Source organism: Pan paniscus, chromosome 16, assembly GCF_029289425.2.
Source record: "Pan paniscus chromosome 16, NHGRI_mPanPan1-v2.0_pri, whole genome shotgun sequence".
NCBI lineage: Eukaryota > Metazoa > Chordata > Mammalia > Primates > Hominidae > Pan > Pan paniscus.
Window position 1 is genome coordinate 71961164 of NC_073265.2, and position 20635 is coordinate 71981798.

General features: G+C 39.1%; 1 protein-coding gene across 1 annotated transcript in view; it reads right to left on the minus strand.

Moving 5' to 3' along the window:
* ADAMTSL3 (ADAMTS like 3) overlaps positions 1–20635 on the minus strand; it is a 386012-nt gene that overhangs the window by 106672 nt on the left and 258705 nt on the right. The window contains exons 16-17 of the mRNA XM_055098263.2: positions 19991–20277; positions 9380–9509 (exon numbers count right to left, since the gene is read on the minus strand). Of these exons, the coding sequence (XP_054954238.2) occupies positions 9380–9509; positions 19991–20277 (417 nt within the window). The remainder of the gene's footprint in view (positions 1–9379; positions 9510–19990; positions 20278–20635) is intronic.

The following is a 20635-nucleotide window of genomic DNA, read 5'->3' on the forward strand; positions in this document are numbered from 1 at the left end:
CATAAAACTAAATGCTTTTTAGAGCACCCAAGTCACCTCTTGAATGCTTTGCTTCTTAGAAATTTCTTCTGCAAGATATCCTATATCACCCCCTCTTGGTTAAAGTTCCACAGACCTGTAGAGCAGGGGGAAAATGCCACCTCTTGTTTTCTTTTTGAAACTCCATTTTTATATATGATAAACCTTCTCAATATTTCCTCTGTATCTACCTTTTGTGGATATTTTACATATTTTATGTATTCTCCATGCTTTATTCTGGGTAATTTTTTCAGCTCTCTCTTCCATTTTACCTGTTTACTCCAGCACATAACTTTTGAATTTCAATCACTGTATTTTTAACTTCTAGATATTCTATTAGTGGAACCATATAAACTGCCAATATTTGACCATTTTTGACCAAATAGAAAGTTTCAGATGGTTCAATGTGATAATTGGTTCTTCTAAACAATCTTCCAAGTATTTTTGATAGTTTATTGTTCATAGCATAGATTTTTAATTTCCTGTTTTATATATGTAAATATTTTAAATAAATACGTTTATATTCTGTACCTGATAATTCCAATTTACGATGCTCTGTGTATCTGATTCTGTTTTTTCCCCCACTGACTCTCACACATTGTTTCTTCATGTGTTTTTAAAAAATTTTGATTATGAGCTAATGCTCATTATGTCTTTGTGGGAATTTTAAGGTCTGGGTAGAAGATACATTCCTCCTCACAGGATTTACATCACCTCTATCAAGACCAGCATGAATTAATTTTTTGGATCACATAGAGTGAATATAAACCCTACTCCTACATAAAGGGCTACTTGTAGCTCTTAGATTCTCAGGGGAGCCTTTCTGATTCCTTCCATTCAGAGGCAGACCTGAGACAGATAGTTCTCCTTGCAATCTCTCTTTACAGGATGGATTTCATTTTTCGAATTTGCCTTTCCATTGAGGTAGACCCTGGCTTTGTATGGGGAATCTCCATTCTATTCCTTACCTTCTGAAGGTCTAAGGACTTGTCTATCAGGCAAAAGATCTTAAAGCCAAAAGGTGTAGGTTACTGAGACTGATAACTGTCCCCACTAAGGCAATGCTTCAGCTTGTTTTTGGCTTCTGAGGATTTCTCTTACTTTCTTACAAGCTTAGTTCTGCATTTTAAGATATGTTTTACATATTTTACCCAGTATTTTAGAGGTATTTAGCAAAAAGCCTTTAAGGATATCAAGTCCATCATGTGGTTAGAAATTGATGTATACAGTCACATACTTGAAATAATAGTTCAGCAAGTTTAGCTCTATGGTGATCATGATTTTCCCTCAGTATTCTGAAGATATTATTCCTTTGTCTTCCAGAAACTCCAGTTGTTGATAAGTTGTTTGTAGTTAATCTGTTTTTCATGAGTGGTAGCTTTTAAGATTTTCTTATCGTCCCTGATTTTCTGTAGTTTCACTATTTCATATCTATGTAGGGATTTATTTTCATTTGTTTCTCTTGATACTAGGAGTGGATATTTTTTCTTAAGTTTTAGTAAACAGTTTACTTCATATCTTCATTCTCTGACGTTACTTCCATATTTCTTAATTTTCTTCCCTTTTCCCAAATCATCAACTATTTTTCTTTTATCTTAGAAACTGAACTGTCATTTGCTACAATTGCTTTGGGACCTCAAGCTCCAAATAACCACAAGTGCAGCTCCATTTACCACCTCATGTTTCCATTCCTTTCCTAGCCCAGGTAGTTGTTTTCTTACTTGTGTCTTTGATAGGCCCCCTTTTATACTGCATCTACCATTGATCTGTATTTGGAACAGAATATGATGTTACAACACCATCTTCATTGGAAGTCTATCAATTACTTAGACTATAATTGATAATATCTAAATTCCAGAAGTTTTGAATGTGAGTGAAGTCACCGAAAGTAGATACATGGGTCATATTTGGATGACAATTGGACTACATAGCTAAATAATTAGAAGGTTTCTGTTTCATGATTAAAACAATTCAGCTTAAATTTGTAAGTTTATTGATGTGACTTCAGGATGATCATCTTTTGAGCAAGTGTATAGCTAGATAAATCAATTATAGTCACAAGGAACTGGAGATGGAGCTGTTTTTATTTAAGAAATGGGCAACAATTTCTTATTCACAGACAATGAACTCAATAAAGAATTGTTTTTTATATCAAGAAATAGGTAACAAGCTGGTACAGAAACACATCACTATTGCCTCTTGCTTTCCTCCTTTCTTCCCTAGCAGTGTTGAAGCCTGTTAGAGAAGAAGGCTCTCCTCAGACTAGCGGGACCATTATGTAACCCAGCATGTTTCTACAAGCTGCTGGCTCTCTCCTGGAAAAAGCAAACTCCATAAATAGCAGGCACTCAGCAGTTATAGGATAGATCAGGGGGAGTAACCCCGTAAAAGCAAATAAACATCCAACACCCCACCTTGGAGAGCCCAGGCTAATACATCAAATACATTTGCCTTTGGGTAAATAAAGATCCACTGGCTGTTCAACCCAATCTCAGTGGTAAGTTTCACCCTGGGGTGATATTTTACTGCTATTGCCCTTGGAGTCAGTAAATATTTGTATGGAAAATATTATGCAACACCCTGTTCCTGTTATTCCTACACCACTAGTTTCTAGAACCTAAAACATTTTTGTAAACTTACCTTTATTTTGGCATCAAACCTTTGTCTCTGCTGGTTTTTTTCCAATGTAACTCTCAACCTTTGAAAAGTTTATTAAATTTGCAACTCTGAAATGAGGAATAGTATTTCCTTTCACATAAAAACAGACTCTTAATTTTGCAAAGTGGCCAAGACATGTTGTCTGCTCTATTATTCCTAGCTTGGAAGCTCTGTGGGCAAGAGATTGCCGAGGAAGAGAATGTGTAAGAACTCTTGCTGAGGCACAGTGATGAGAGAAAGGGGATACAGTACACAGGCTGATGCATGAATAAACCAGTAAGCTTTCTTCAGTAAATTTAAGAAACAATTTCTAGATTTGTTGCTAAATCTTGTTCTGGTTTGGTGGGCAATGGAAGAGCACTGACTAAACTCAACCCTGCCTTGACCTCCTGGGCAGGTCAAACCAAGGCTGTCATCCTTAGAACTAAAACCCCAAGCACTTCACACTACTCATGTATGGACATAAGGATTGTTACAAAATGACTAGACATAATTTGAAGACATGAGTGAAAAATGCAACCTGAAAGCACTACTCAAAAATGAAAGACTGGAGCTTAGGGGACCTCGGTGATCATAAAGTCCAACACCTTTCTTCATTATTCATATTAAGAAACAGGGTCCAGAGAGCTAAGGAACTCACCTGAAATTCCTTGAGAGACGTGGAACTGGGGCTTTGTCCCATGTCCCTGATCCATTTCCAATTTTCTTTTGACTTTTGAGAGTTCCTTGCTATCAAGTGTCTCAGGTAAGGATCCTATCTCACATTCTGTTGAACTTCATTTTACCAGTGAGGAGTGAGCCAATGATTACTTTTATGGGAGAGAATTAACTAATGTCATAGTAGCGAAGGTCTCTAAGAGGCAGAGGGCATAGTGTGTGCAAAGGTCCAAATGGCATGAATGAGCAGGAGTGTGGGTCATGGTGCATAATTTACTGTGGCTGCTGAGCAAGTTCCTTAGGGTGAGTCTGAGTGTGTGTGTGTGTGTGTCTGTCTGTCTCTGTCTCTGTCTCTGTCTCTCTCTCTCTGTGTGTGTGTGTGTGTGTGTGTGTGTGGTAGAGGTGACAGGAGATGTGGTTTAAGAGTTGGATCCAGGGTCACAAAGGCATTTATATGCTGTTATAGGTTGAATTGCCTTCCCACAAAAGATGTGGAAGTTATAACCCCCAGTACTTGTGACTGTGACCTTATTCGGAAATAAGTTCTTTGCAGATGATCAAGAGGAGGTCATTAGAGTAGGCCCTACTCCAATATAAGTGATGTCCTTATGAAAAGGAAAAGTGTGGACACAAAGACACAGAGAAGGAAAACAATATGAAATCACAGGGACAATGCCATTCACAAGCCAAAGAATGCCAGAGGTTACCTGCCAGGAGAAAGCCATGGAACCGAGGCTCCCTCACAGCTCTAAGAAAGAATCAACGCCGCAGACACCTTAATTTTGGACTTCTGGTCTCCAGATCTGGGAGATGATAAATTTCTGTTCTTTAAGCCACTCTGTTTCTGGTGCTTTGTTATGGCAGCCCCGGCAAAAGAAACATATGCCAAAGTAGAGAATGTGGGTTTTAATCCATAGATAAAGGAGTGTTGTTGAAGGTTTCATGCAGAGGCACACAGTCATTTTGCAACTTAGAAAGATAAAGATCTTTCATAGTCGTGTGTGCACATGGATCAGAGCAGGAAACAACAGAGGCAAGAGTTCATTTAGAAACTTGTGAAACAGTTCAGGTAAAACATATCTGAATTAAGGCAGTGGCAGTTACACATGATTAGGACAAATTCATCATGTATTGAAAAGTAAATGGTCAAGAATCTCAAGTTCATATTATCAGAGAACAAAAACCATAAAAGGCCACTTTATGTGATTCCACTCAAAAAAGAAACTCAGGTTTCATGATAAGGTGGGGGAAAATGTTTGATTTAGTCTTGAAAATTTAAATTAAAAATTATAAAATCAAGTTATCTTATCTTGAACATAATTGTGGTTGTAATGCCAACTTTATGCACTAATTCTTAGAATGGCAGAGAATGAATTGTAAATTGTTTCATATTTTGGCTTTCTTTTCTGAAAAAATTATATGATGACACATTATGGCTACCTTCACTTCCAGAGCAAGAGTGGAACAGTTATTTTCACAAAAATAAAACTGAGAGTTTCATCAGTGTTCTTAGGGCCTCTCTTTTCATCCTGTGATATGCAAATCATTCTCATTTGAAGTGCCTTTCATGTTGTTATCATTTTCGTTTTCTCTGTTTTAGTTGTTACTTGGCTAGAAACAGGACAGAACTCTGGTGAAGACTAGCTTCATGTCAATCAGCAGTAAGATTTAAATCTAGAAATAAAATATACCCCAACATATTGGGTTGTATTTTCTTCTTTTTACTCTTCTTTGTTAATGGCTAGCAATACATCATAGCTAGCTGGGCGTGGTCACTCATGCCTATAATCCTAGGGGCTTGGAAGGTCGAGATGAGAGGATGTCTTGAGCCCAGGAGGTCAAGGCTATAGTGAGCCATGACTGCACCACTGCACTCCAGCTTAGATGACAGAGAAAAACCTAATCTCTAAAAACATTTAAAAATTTTTAAAAATTAGTGATGCACATGGCTCATTCCTGTAATCCCAGCAACTTGGGAGGCTGAGGCAGGAGGATCACTTGACCCCAGAAGTTCAAGGCTGCAGTGAACTGTGATCATACCACTGCACTCCAGCCTGAGCAACAGAGAGAGACCCTATCTCAAAAAAAAGAAAAAAAAAATCACACAGCCAAATTGTAGTCACAATTTTAAGTCTGTGCAAATTCGAAACCATTTTTTTTTAGTCATCTTTCTAGAGAGTACTGGCTAGAGTAGACAAAGGGGATGGCTAGTGGAGGGACTGGAAATCAGGAGACCAGCTCTACTAGTAGCATAATATGTGGGCTCCCACAGCCTCCATTTGGCCATCCAGAAAAGGCAGAATTTGGACTAGATGACATCTCATGAGAAATGCTCCATGTTTGGGCTTTATGTTGTAGTATGCAATTTATTTAGTGTATGCTCATGGAGAAGTCACCAATTACCTAAAAATCCTAAATTTCAGTTTTCATATACAGAAAACAAGAGCCTTTATTCATTATATATTTATTAGCACATTTCTGAAAGAATGTGAAGCTATTAATAAGAATAGTACTAGCTACTTTTCACCAAAAAGAGACTTAGGGCAGTGATTTTCAAATTGTTGCAGAGCAAAACACCTGATACAGTGCAGGCGTAAGTTGTGAACAGGTTCATCCATTGTTTTAAATAAAACAGTACATAGAAAAGGATTTATGGGCCAGGTGCGGTGGCTCACGTCTGTAATCCCAGCACTTTGGGAGGCTGAGGTGGGCGGATCACTCGAGGTCAGTTTGAGATCGGCCTGGCCAACATGGCAAAATCCCATCTCTAAGAAAAATACAAAAATTAGCTGGGTGTGGTGGCATATGCCTGTAGTCTCAGCTACTCAGGAAGCTCAGGCAGGAGAATCACTTGAACCCAGGAGGCAGAGGCTGCAGTGGGCCGAGACTGTGCCATTGCACTCCAGCCTGGGCAACAGAGTGAGACTCCATCTCAAAAAAAAAAAAAGAAAAAAAAAAGAAAGAAAGAAAAGGATTTATGGATTGTAGAACTCTTAAAACTGCTCTGCAAAATACTGGAGCATGGGGGCCATGGTTGGGAAAGCAGTATTTCTGAAGGAGACACTGAGCATTTTTGGAAAAGATAGTAGAGGTGCACTGATATTCATGGCTACAAATATAGAAAGGGATTCAACTATTTTGATAAACAATGTTGTTGGTGGCCGGGTGCGGTGGCTTATGCCTGTAATCCCAACATTTTGGGAGGCCGAGACAGGTGGATCACCTGAGGTCAGGAGTTTGAGACCAGCCTAGCCAACATGGTGAAACCCCATCTCTACTAAAAATACAAAAAATTATCTGGGCATGGTGGCAGGCACCTGTGACCCCAGCTACTCGGGAGGCTGAGGCAGGTGAATCGCTTGAACCCAGGAGGTGGAAGTTGCAGCGAGCCATAAGATTGTGCCATTGCACTCCAGCCTGGGCAAGAAGAGCTAAACTCCGTCTCAAAAAAAAAAAAAAAAAAAAAAAGTTGTTAGTGTCATATAAACAATAAAAAGGAAACGATGATATTTGCAGATTCACATGGAGGCAGGCTTTAAATCGAGGACACTCAAATGGAATTGTGGTGGGCTGGATCCCTAGTTTTAAATAATTTTCTTAAAAGATTTATACTTGATCTAATTGTCTCTATTTTGTTCTCCCCATTTCTGTGTTTGAGTAATCTTTTTAAAATGTAAATCTGATGTACCACTTCATTGCTCAAACCCTCCAATGACTTCCCACTGACTCTCTGGATGAAGTCCAAGTGCTTACCGTGGCCCGTGCCCATTCCCATCTCATCTGATGACACACTGATTTCCTTTCTCTCCAGTTCCTTGAGCACACTGAGCTCTTTCTTTCCTTGGGGCCTTTGCACATACTGTTCCCTCTGCCCAGAGCACTCATTCCTCTACACCTCTCCTGGCAGATTCCTGCCTGTGTTTATGTCTTAAATAACTCCCTCAGGAATGACCTGCACCAACCTCCCCGGCTTCCCTGCCCCACCAATTTATTTTAGGTCCTCAGTATTCTTGCTCTTGAGACGCTGTTTATTTAACATCTACCTCATGCCCCATCCCCAGATTAAATTTAAGAAAACAGTTTACAAAATGATATAGTACATGATTCCAATGTCATGGGGAAATATGTTGAGAAATATAACTATGTTTTGCCCCCTCCCTGTATTTTCCCCTGTGCCTTGCTCCTGTACAGGAAGGTGGTCATCTGTTTCCATCTTCACTGCCTCAGGGAAGGGATGTAGCAGGGGAGGAAAACAGAAACCCCAGCTTTTCCAAAAGTATCTAATTCAGTGGTTCCAATATTAGAACACAAAAATCTGAGAAACATAGATAAATAATTCGGATTACTACGTGCCATTACACAAGTGCTATTTCTCTAAAGATAGAAGGGTCATTCCAAGTGAATATATATTCAACACTGCTCCAATATATTTGCTATTCTTGGAAAAGTCTGGACATACTTGACAAAGTAGATGTCTTGACTCCTAGTTACATCAAACCTTCCTAAAACCCTTCCTTTATTGTCTCTTCTGCAATCTGCATTCTAGCGTGGATTACTCTGGAATGCTGTAAACCTGGGGGTGGGAGTGGGAGGTGGCAGGGAAACAGATTTCCCAGTGCTGTTTCTGGGTCTTGCTTTGCTCACCAAGGTAAGTCTACAGGCCTCTACTGCATCACCTCAACCACGCACAGCCAGATGGCTCTAACATAAGCCAACAAGCTCCCAGTACTTCTGTAGGTCTCAATGGAAGCGAGAAATATGGTAATGGATACAAAACACTGTGCCCATTACATGGCAGGTGTGATTTCACCAAGGATGAGGCACACACTGGCCTCCTCCTGAGACTGTGCAGGCTGGAGAACAAGACTCTCAAGGAAGGGGTGCCCATCTCCAGGATGTGGAGGGCCTGATTTCTAGGGGGACCTAACGTATCGATCCCCACCTTCACCACCCTTATGCAATCAAGGCAGGAGAAACATCATAGCCAACAGATTGCATGGAATTAAAATCAGAAGGGTCAAGAGAATTCCAGAAGCACAACTTATTTTCTGAATAAACATAAAATACACTTATCCTTAGACTAATACGGCAGGAGGATACAATAACCTCCCTCAATCACTGAGAGTCCTAAACATAGCAGAACTTGCTTTAGCAAATGAAAGGATTTCATTAGCGGGGCAAACGACTAAGAGGTAGGAGAGGCAGGAGGTGACTGGGAACGGGCTCAACATTTTTGGCAACTAATTCTTCTAGCAGAAGAGGGGTCACAAGATAATAAGGGTAAAGGAGAGAGGAAGGAAAAGACTGGGGGCTATATTCAGAAAGGTCTTGTGTGAGAAACCAATGATGTTCAGTTATCACCCTCTGTAGCCAGCAGCACCAGGGACACAGGAACATGAGAACAACCTACTTCTCTTCTGATAAAATTCCTCAGGATCTTACCATGACTTAAACACGGAAGCAGATTAACTTTTAAGGTAAACCTATCAGCCAAAGAGATCAAGAAGATCACCCTCACCTACTCACTGGGGTTTATAATATTATACCCCACAATCTGAGATCCAAGGCAAGTCAATGGGAAGGTAATAACACATCAGTGTGAGTGCTAGATATCAAACAGGAGATCACACAGTCACTCAACTAATATGGATTAAGCACCTACTGTGTACCAATGTTAACTCTAATGCAAATCCTGGGCTTTCTGATGGGATATTAAGGGAAGAAGTGCCCTGGAGGAAACAGGGAGGAGAAAGAGAACAAATCCACTGATCTCATGGTTTTGCGGGTAGCAGGCCAGTTTATGTTCATTTGTGTTCGATGCAAACAAAAGTCAGCCTCAAGAGCACTCCTGTTCAACATGGCTGCATCTGAGCACCTAGGCAAGAATCTGGCTGGAGCATAACTTCAGCAGAGAAGAGAGCTCTGAAGCAGGCTTAGCACATCTACCTTGGGTGAAGCCACAAGTCTGCACTTAGGTGGGTTTCTCTGCAGGGAGGGTGTTACCACCCGGACATGGTATATACCAGGAACACAAGACAGCACATACCTGGGGGGACAGGGCTCTGTGTTACAGGCCTGGCTCATAGCCGGAGGACGGTGAACCATATCACACAAGCTGTCATTGACTGTCTGCTGGGTCTGGATGTGTAAACACACTGCTATGGCCTCTTGATGGCCTGCAGGTTGGAAAGAGGAAAAAATGCAAATGACATGGAATAATTTATTGTGGAAAAAAGAAAATAGAGTCTTAGGTCTTCTCATTCTTAGCATACTGCCCTTTTGACTATCATAGGGCTGCAGGCTGCATTTCAGGGTACACCTGGGAACAAACAACTTTGCATTATCCAAAGTCTCCTAGTTATGATATTCCCTTATTCACCTTTTAAATTCAGTCCCTTTACTCCCTCTCTCCCAAATCTACTTACCTTGAAACATTCAAGAGCATCCCAACTCCCCATCCACCCTTGGACTTAACTGCATTCCAAATGTACTCAAAGCTAGGAGTTCCCCCAAATAAGCCATCAAGGTGTTCCTTCCAAACAGTCACAATAGTTTCCTTAAGAGGAATTTTTGAATCACCTGCTAAAGAATAACATTTTCTCTATATCACTGCATATGTGCTAAATCTGGCAGACACAACTCCTCAAAATTTTAATTATGATTTGAGTTCCTGTTCACTATGACCGTAATTTGTAACATTTCTATTGCTAGGAAAAACAATAACAATACCTCCTATTTGGAAAGTGTACAAAGCGCTTTCACAATAATCAGTGAGGTCAAAAGAATAGTATTATTACCTCCATTTTATTAATTTAATACTAAGGAAACTGAGGTCTAGAGAGAAACTAAGACAGCAAAAATGTGGTAGATTCAAGCCTAAAAATTAAATTCCCTGCCTCCTAATTCAGTGATCTTTCTTTTGTACATACTCTAGGGATTCTAAAATGCAATACAGTCAAAAAGTACAAGACTGCTCCTTGTGAAAATATGAACTTTCACAAGCATATTTTCCCTTTGGGGCCAGACAGGTCTGTCTGACCCCAAAGCCTATGTTCTCAACCAGTATTCTTTGTCCGCTGGGACAAAAAAAATTATTGGAAAATCAGACGGAACAAGATGTAAATCAAACTTTTGATTAAAAAGTCACAAACTGTAATAGCAACTGACTATGTTATTTGAAATATGCAAATGCATTCATTTTCATGCAAGAATGTGCGTTCCATTATGTTACAAGGTTGTGGTTCTTTTTCCAAATGCCATGTTTCAATTCAACCATTTTACAGTATTTTACAGGATGTAGTATTGGCCAAAAATACTTCTAAAATATATATTTGTGATGTTCAGTTCTTTCTAATAAATTTTCTCCTGCTGTCTTCAGTTGTAATTTTATGTTCCCTGCCATGGCAGAATGCAGTATTAAATCTGCATGTATCTTCTATGAACTTTTAAAATAAACGTTGGCTAATGTGAGATATAAGAAGGCATTGCTACAACTTAATAACTCTAGGTTTTATTTGCAAATATCAAAACGTAGTTACCTTGTAGAGGTTTAAGTGTTCATTTTCTAGTATGTTTCATTTTTTTAAATCTGAGAAAAATCCAGTTAACTTTCAAATATATTTTAATTTATAACAGAAATTCTTTAGAAATTTTTATTACAGAGACTATTTTGGAACATTTTCTGAATAAGTGGGCCTTAAAGCCCCATTATAACCCATTCTGGATGGAACTGTACAACACTCATGACACACTTTTCTGTCTTAAAGCAAGTTTACTGAAAATAATTTATAAGTTTAATAGATGATTTAGGATACTTATTGAGGTAGAATATATTTTGAAAAATGGCCACAAAATAGCTCCCATCCCATACATTGGTCCTACAATGTTGCTTAGACACTTCTCACCTTAAAAGATTTGATTAAGCATTTACTTTCAAAAATTAAAGTTAAAAAAGGAAAAATTATAAAAATAAGTTTACCTCATCTTATAACAAAATTTAGGTAATAATTACAACTATGAATTTAGAACATAATACATCAAGTGTTGAAACGTCAGCATCATTTTTTGAATAAATTCCTTTTGTAGCATGAGGCAACATCCCTTACTTCACATGTGACTTTTGCAGTGTTATCATGAAAGTGCCTTTTTTTTTTTGGAAAAGAAAAACCTACGTAGCTTGTGGCAACATAGTGAGACCCCATCTCTAAAAAAAAATACAAAAATTAGCTGGGTGTGGTGGGTGTGCCTATAGTCCCAGCTACTCGGGGGGCTGGGGTGAGAGGATCACTTCAGCCCAGGAGGCTTGGGCTGCAGCAAGCTATGATTGTACCACTGCAGTCCAGCCTGGGCACAGAGAAAGACTCTGTCTCAAAATATATACATATTTTTTATCCTTCATCAAGAAATAAATTAATATTTAAAGGGTAAAAACACAGACTCCAAGAGAAGCAGCAGAGCCAATACATAAGCTGACATGTTCTTTTTGCTTGGTTGGGTTTCTGCCATTTGCAAACAACAGTCTTGACTATTTCAACATGTCAAATAACATAACACACACATACACACACAGTGTAAGAATACCAGGAGAGATTTTTTAAAATCCATAGTCAGAGCCTTTTATGTGCCAATCAGTATTTAATATGCCAAGTTGTAAAATAAATAAGGAAAAATAATTTGTGTAAGAAAATTATGTTGCTTTAAAAATCAAGTAGTCTTGGGCCCTAGAAATAGATACAATATGCTTTCTTGAAGCATCCGTGGAACATTAACAAAAACGGATCCTCTATTAGTCTAGGAAACTGCAGTAAGTTTCAAAAGTCATAAATTATGCAGGTAACATTCTCGGACTATAATATAGTCCAACATAAGTGAATAATAAACAATTAAACTCCCCAACTCCACACATTAGAATTTGTATAAAGTCCTAGGCCAAAGAGTAAATAGATTACACATTATTTGTGGCAGGAAAAGGGAGAACAGGGAGGCTTACAGCCCACTTCAGACTCGATGAACAACTCTAGAAAATAAATTTCAGTATCCTCATGAAATGGATGGTTTTTGTCCCAAGTGAATCTAAATTATGTAATTTATTTAAAAATTATTATAAGAACTTAGATTGAATATAACAATAAGTGGGGGGAAACTTGAAAATAATGTTAAAGATGGAGCCATGATGCTCCCCCTCAATCCCAAAAACAGGACAAGATTTAGAGAGTTGTAGGAACTAGCACTTTCAAACATTTTAAACAGATGATTTCTATGATATAAACTATTTAAAATTATTTAAAGGTATAGAAAATGCCAGTTCATCTCACAAAACTACCAAAACCTGATGATACCTAAACCTATACGAGGAAAAAAGAGGTCTGCTTCATACAGTGTGGGCATGTATAATGCTATATTATATATAACGATGTTCTTTGTTTCCAAAATACACACATACACACAGGCCTAGGATCATATTTGGAAAGAACAGTTAATTTTTTTCTCTTTCTGCTGTTAGCTAGTTTGACTGAAGGGGTACTACTGTAAAGTCCCGAGTAATGAAAAGGAGTGAAGCATAATATTTTATGGATCCAAAGGTATCCTGTTTGGTGTTAAAATGCAAGTTTTGTAGCACTTCAAATAGGTGAGTTCTCTTTAGGAACCAATTGAGGAGACAGCTGTTAAAGATTAAGGATTGTTGAAAGCCATTTGGCCTTAGGAAGGGCATTATAAACCACTGGAGCCTGAGCGGAAGTGACCAATTATGTCAAGAGGAGCTGGAAGAAACTACAGCTCGAGGCCTGTCATGATTTGAAGGGATTTGGAGAAAACAAAATGGCAGTTGCTAATGTACCATGTCGGGAACACATCTCTATTGGGAGTATGCTCAAATGAGCCCATAGTGGGCCAATGCAATCTTTGTTCCCACGTTACCATTTGTAGAAAGGAATTCTTGTACTCCACTATGCAAAATAGAGTGCATTTACATGCATCAGTATCATTCATACATATATATATATGTATCTCAAATTAAATAATAGCATATTATAATCAGCAGTATATAATAAAATTACCTCATTACCTCAAACATCTGTCATTCACCTACCAATCACTTTCAGCAAATATTCATATGCACAAAAGCACAGAAACAACCAGATGGGAACTTCCTTTTATAAGCATACAAACCTACCTACTCTTATATCCTCACTAGGCTTTTCCCTGCTTATTACAATTAGAAGCTGCCCTTCCAATGATTTAAGACCAATCTCCACGACTGTGCTTGGAGTTTCACCCCCTTCAATCTTCTTAGAAAACTTATTGCTTTGCCTTTCACTTTCATTCTAGAGCTTTCTTGTTGCCTTTTAAATGTACCCAAGGGTCTCTGACATTACCACCACCCTTCACCCACACCCACACAGATCTGCCTCAACCCGCAAGGCCATCTTAGTCATCTCCTCCTGTCTGTTTTCTTTAACATGGCCAATTTTTGCTGCAAAAAAAATCTCCTCTATTCATCTCCACTCTGTCACTTATCATTCTTTCCTCAACCCTTTCAAATCTGGTTTCCATCTCTGCCCCTCCACTGAAATGACCTTTCCTTAAGTCCCCAGTGGCTTCACATTGCTGAACCCAGTACCAGTGCTGAACCCTCACCTCTCCGCCTCTGCGTGGCAAGCAACACAGCTGACCTTGGTTTCCACCACACCACAGACTTCTGTTTTTATCATATCTCACTGATCTCTTCTCATAGACCTTTGCGGCTTAGTGTCCTCCACCCAGACACTGAATGTTGAATTTCCTCAAGACTTAGTCCTAGACCCTCTGCACTTCTCATAGGTATTCTCCTGAAAATTCTTGTCCATGCCCCTGGCTTCAATCCTTGGATACACAGATGATGCATAAATGTACCATTCCAGTTCAGACCGCTCCTCTTCACTTCAGACCCACACAACCAACTGACTACTTAGCATCTCCACTTGGAAGTCGAGAGGCATCTTAAAAGCATTATGTCCACAAATGAACTCATGGGTTCCCTCACCAACATTTAGCATTCACCAGCTCAGAAAATAGTCTTAGGACTCAGACTTGCCATCACACTCCTGCTTACCCACTCCACTGACAGATCCTTTTATCTCCTACATGTCTCTCAAAGTCATCCACCATACTCCATCTCTACCATGGTCACCATTCCGGTCTAAGCTGTTGTCTGGAATAGGCAATAGCTTCCTATGTGATCGCTCTCACAACATCCTTATCCTTTCCAATCCATTCTCTACAATACAGCTGGACTAACCTTTTTGAAATAAATAAAAATTTGGTCACATAACTCCCACTTTAATTACTTGAATGACTTCCCATTGATCTTGGGATAGACTCAAATCAACATAGCCTGTAAGGCCATAATTGTCTGGCCTCTGCCTTCCTGTCTAGCAGCATGCCACACTAAACCCTGTTTCATTCTCAGTACTCCAACTGTGCCTGGCTTCTTCCATTCCTGGAATGTACCGTGCACCCTTCTGCTGGCCTTTGCATATGCTCTTTCTGCTGGAAATTATCCGTGTGCCACCCCCTCCAAACCCCCTTTTGTTTAGCTAATGCCTCACCTTTTAGATTTAAATTCAAGTGTAATTAGGTCAAATGCCCCTTTTCATAGCACCACATACTTCTTTTGCAATTGCTGTAACCAGTGGTAATTCTATATATGTGTGAGTATGATTATGTGATGAATGCATTTTCCCTATTAGAGTTCAGTTCCAAAGCTAGGAACTACTGAGTCACTATCACCTAGGTCAGTGCCTGGCACATAGAAACATACAATAAATATTTGTAGAACATTGTTTTAAAATGAAACAATAAAGAGATTTCTACTACTGCCAGGACCAAAACAAGGTTGGCATTATCCACATTATTTACAATTGTTCCTGGAATTCTAGACAAGCCAGTAAAATGTGAAACTTAAATAACTATTGGAAAGGGAAAGATAAAATCATCATTAATAGCAGATGATCATTTACTTAGAAAACTCATAAAAATAAGCTGAAAAATGATTAGAAGTATTAAGGTGTTCAACAATTTAGTCAGATTTTTAAAAAGAGAAATAATCAATAGCATTCCAATATAAGAGGAATGCTCTATTATTATAAGATAGTCATCCCACTAACATTTATTACATACAGTGTACCACACACTGTGATTAAACACTCTTTGAACATCACCTTATTTAATAATCACATTTAATTATTTCATTAAGCCTAATGAGGTAGGTATGACTCCTATCATTTTAGCAAAATAAACCACAACTCTACAAATTTAAACAAATGGCACAAACAGAGTTGCAGAGCTGGGGTTCATAATGGGGTCAGGTCTCAAATGTCCACATATATACTCCTAGCCTGTGTTGTTGGAAAACATAAAGGTAAACAAATGAGGTCATAAAAACAACAAACAATATAAAATATAAAAGAAGAACTTCGGTAAGGAATGTTTATGATGTAATAAATTATAAAACCTTACCAGAGGGTACTAAAAAGGTAGGCATATCTTCCAGGATGTGCATGAGTATGTGTGTGCACACACATGATGTATCTACACACACAGATACTGCTGCATGAGTACATGCATACATACATATACATACATACATACATACACACACTTTGGAAGCTGGAGATTGGTGTCTGGATTCTTCATGCTTTTAGGAATTAAAAAAGAATTCTCTGTTGCTACTCCAATGTGAAAAGAGACTTATGCAAGGATCTTAAGCATCAGTAATTACAACAAAAGGATTTATTCTTATTTCCTGTATGATGTGAAGATAGGTTAGAAAATATAAGTATACAGAATATCAGAATGTGACCAAAATTTATCTTTTCAGAAACTTGTAATTTGTATATTACTTTTCCAGCAGAAATAAGAATGTTGAAGAAATAAATATATGCCTATGTAAATTTCATTTTATTGTGGTTGTCAGTCATTGCAGACTTATCCTCTCTGCTATCCAGGGTGAAGGCTAAAAGCCCACATTCATAACTCACACATTAGTGGACTTATGGAAGCTGAACTTACTGAACCACATTGAAATAGATCACAGAGGCAAGTACCACTGACTATAAGCAGTGTGGTTGGGACAGTCAAACCAAAACAACCAAAAGCTGTGCTCCATCAAGGCAAAGAATATGTTCTATTTATTTTATATCCCTGAAGATTTAGTGCAGAACTTGGTGAAGAACCATGGAGTCTAACACAGAGCAGGTACCCAATTCCCAGCCTTTATTTTATTTTATTTCATTTTTTTTCTAAAGACTGGGTCTTGCTATGTTGCCCAGATTGATCTCGAACTCCTGGCCTCAAGAGATCCTCCTGCCTCAGCCTCCCAAAGTTCTGGAATTACAGGCATGAGTCACCTCACCCACAATTTCCATCCCAGCCTTTATAAAGGATTTTGGTTTTTGCCTTAGCTCTTCAGTTTCATAGGATTTGGTTATTTATTATAAGGAACTTTAATCTCAAGTTAATTAAAAATAACTTTTTTAACCCAAGAAATTAAAAATTTACTTTTTAACCCAAGAAATTAAAAATATTACTTTTTGTAAAGCTAAGAAGCTTATTACATGTACTTATAGTTCAGCTAAGTAATGAGAATCAAGTTATTCATTTTCTATTTTTGGCTTCATGATGGACTCTGAGTCTCAGCTTCCTCAACTATAAAATTTGGGTTAGTAGGTGTCCAAGGTTCATTTCAATAATATTATTCCAGGATTAAACGATAAAATATACCCTTATAAGGCTAAATTGCTGCTTACCTGAGTAGTAAAAGGCTACCAACTTGAGCTTTTCTAAAATTTGTAAAATGTGTTCCTGATACACAAGAGTATATCATAAAGCAAATGGGCACCTTAACATCACCCACCTGAATACTGCATTGCATTTCTGACAGATGCAAGGCAGTTTCTCTTCTCATAGCAGGGCAAAAGGTGCACAGTGCCACTAAGGATAATCAACCTCAATTAGTCAAGTGTCAAAAAACTTGTATGTTTTAAATGGATTCAAAGGTAATTCTATCTACTCCAAGGTATATAACCAAGATAAATAAAAACATATGTCCATATAAAATCATATACATGAACGTTCACAGCAGCACTATTCTCAATACCCTAAACATGCAAACAACTCAAATTTCTATCAGCCGATGAATGGGTGAAATGTTGTATATCCATATAATGGAATACCACTTGGCCATAAAAAGGAATGAAGTACTGAAACATGCTAAAACATAGATGAACCTTGAAAACACTATGCTAAGTGAAAGATTGCAGTCACAGAGGACCACATATTACATAATTCCATTACATGCAATGTCCATAATAGACAGTAGTGGTTTCCAGGGGTTAGAATTTGAGGGAAAATGGGGTATGATTGCTTAAGGACACAGTGTTTCTTTGGGCAAGTGTTCTGAAATTGATTATGTTAACGGCTGCACAACTTTGTAACTAGAAACCACTACACTGTATACTTTAAATGCATAAATTGTACGGTGTGCACATTCTATCTCGATAAAGCTGTTACTGAAAAAAAAAAAGAGGAATTTATCACATGAGTTCAGCCATCCTGGAGGTGGAATCTAGGGCCACCTCAGTGGGTACTGAGAACACAAGGTAGATTCTAGTATTTTAGTAAAAGGCTCCAAAAATGAGGTCTGACAGCAGTCTCTCTCAGCTGAATTAGAATTCACCTGGTCATCTCTCTTTGAGCAACTCTGATTGGTCTGCTGAGTTCCAAGTACCCAGCATGCTATGCTTTCCCAGCTTGAGGGGATCTTGCCAGTCAGGAGAAGAAGATGAAACAGGGATTCTACCAACAGCACCTAAAAGCTTGAGATTACAAGGTAGATGTTGGGGTGTGCAAGCAACAGCTGGGCTTGCTTCTGCTCTCCTAATGAAAGACACAGCTCCAAGTCTCTAGTGAGACTGCAGCAATGTGGTGACTCAGAAGCAATGGAGACAGCTGGCATTTTGTAGTCACACAGTAGAAAGTTCCAGGCATGTATTATTGTGACTGAATAGGGGACCATCTTTGCATCTCCGTGGCTATCTCTAGAGGGTTTCCCCAAACTCATCAAGAGAAAGCACCAGTTCCCAAATTGCCAAGGGCATGTTAGAGTTGAGGTTTCCAAGACATAAAAAAAAAAAACACAAAAAACAAAAAACAAACAAAAAACAACATACAAACAAAAACGTGTCCAGGGTTCTGAACTCAAGAGCAGGCAGGAGTTTGGCTTGGGCAAGAACAGACACAAGGTAGTGTGGGGGGCAACCCAGACAATGTGCTGTGGAGGGAAGAGATGCAGCAGATGTTTAAGGTTCAAGTAAACCAGAGAGGCTAAATTCTTAGCTAGATGGCATGGACTTTTAGCAACCAGACAGAAGCAAGTAAGGGGAGAAAGAGTCCAGAGGCAGCTAAGGCACCTAAAGTCCACATGTGCAACTCTGTCCGCAAGGCAGTAGTTTAGGGGCAGCCTGGGGGTAAGGCACATGCCACTTTAGCTGGGTTTACTGCCAGGCTAGCAATGTTATACAAAAAGTGGCAAGGATACGCAGGTATAGAAGTTGAATTAGACAGGAAAGAGAAAAACAGATACAATCAAGCCATAGAGACTGAATGATAAGGATTGAGAATTCAGGCTCAAGAGTGAGGGGTTCAGGCACAATGAATGGGCCATGAGCTCCACAACTTGATAGGGAGTTTCAAGCAATGGGCTCAGGACTGTTGGGAGGAGTAAAGCATGATCTTGAGCCAAGAGCTCTAAGACAGCATCTCCTTGTGTTTTTCCCACCATTGGCTGGATCAAGAGCAGAGCACATTCAGGCACCAAGCTCTTTACATAGCAGCTGGCTGGAAGGCACAGTCAGGGGTCAAAGGATGAGGGGACGGGGTGACAGGGGCTCTGGATTCCTGGTCAGACCCAGTCTCCTTCATGTAAGTAAAAGATATAGTTTTCTTATTTGTTATTTCTATCTTTTTACTTTCAACAGAGCCCTCAAGAGTGGCTCTCTGGACTCCTGTTAACCACTCCTTCACTCCCTTTTGGATCCTAGATTGTATAAATCATCAGGGGGCCAACTTCTCACCCCAAAGGGGTCACCTGGCTATACAACCACTTTCTAATCCTAACAAGGTTTCCTGGCTGTCTATGTCACCTTCTATGTACACAAACATAAATCATGGTGATTAGTTTGTTCCCCTAGGTGCTGGCCCAATGTGCGGATATGAACCCAAATATTTTCTGAGGACAAACTCTGATCTAGAGTTGCATCAGATATTGCAATTCCAGGCTACCTCAATCTATAAGACTGATTTATGAACAAGATTGCCTTAACTTATCCATTCTGCATTTTCCTATTTATTTCATATGAACCATCTCAGTCATGCAGATTCTTAGGCAAACAAACATACTTTTTTTGGTTAGTATATAGTCCCACTCTCCTTTACCTTTCTAAAATAATCACTACAAAAAAAAAGAAAGAAAAAGAAAAAGTATCATTTTCAGTTATTTGAATGACTTCACCTCCTTTAGACTTTTGCTAATTTGCATATTTGGCTTACCTGATTGAGTAATTTCTCAAACCACTAGCAACACACAACACAACTGTCCCTTAAGCAAAGGTTCAAATACCTCCCAAGCATGTTGCTGTGCAAGGGGTGAACCCAGCGTACTCCCAGTCGTAAGTCGTCTCACTGTCCTCAGGGAGAGGGACGTCTAGCTCTTGGGAGGCCGGGCTCTCATCACATGCTTCCAGGAGGCAGGGCCGTTCGGTGGGCAGCTTGGGGCCTTCACACTCTTCCTCGGGCAGCTCAGTCTCAGTCTGCGTGAATGTGAGGAGCACACGGCACTTCACCTCGCGGACCTGCACACCCGGCCCACACGTGGTACTGCAGGCTGACCAGGGTTCTGGAATGAACCTAGGGAAAACCAGGAAGCCACCAGAAAAGGACACTGAGGGTCATTAAATATAGGCCAGAAAAGGAGGAGTGACACATTCAACGAAGGCAAAAATAAGCAGCTTCACTCGGTGGAATTCCACACATTTGGAATTTTATACTTTTGTTGATGGTCAATAATGCAGTTAACAAACATTCAAATCTTACTAGCAACAGAAAGAGTAATTCACTAAACATATATTCTACTTTTACATCCATTTTATAATTCGAATCTGTGCTATGGCCTTTGCAAAATTATAAAGGTTTTCTTTAAGATTTAGTAATAAATAAACCATCATATGGAGATCATTTCTAATCTAATTTATTTTATAATATGGAG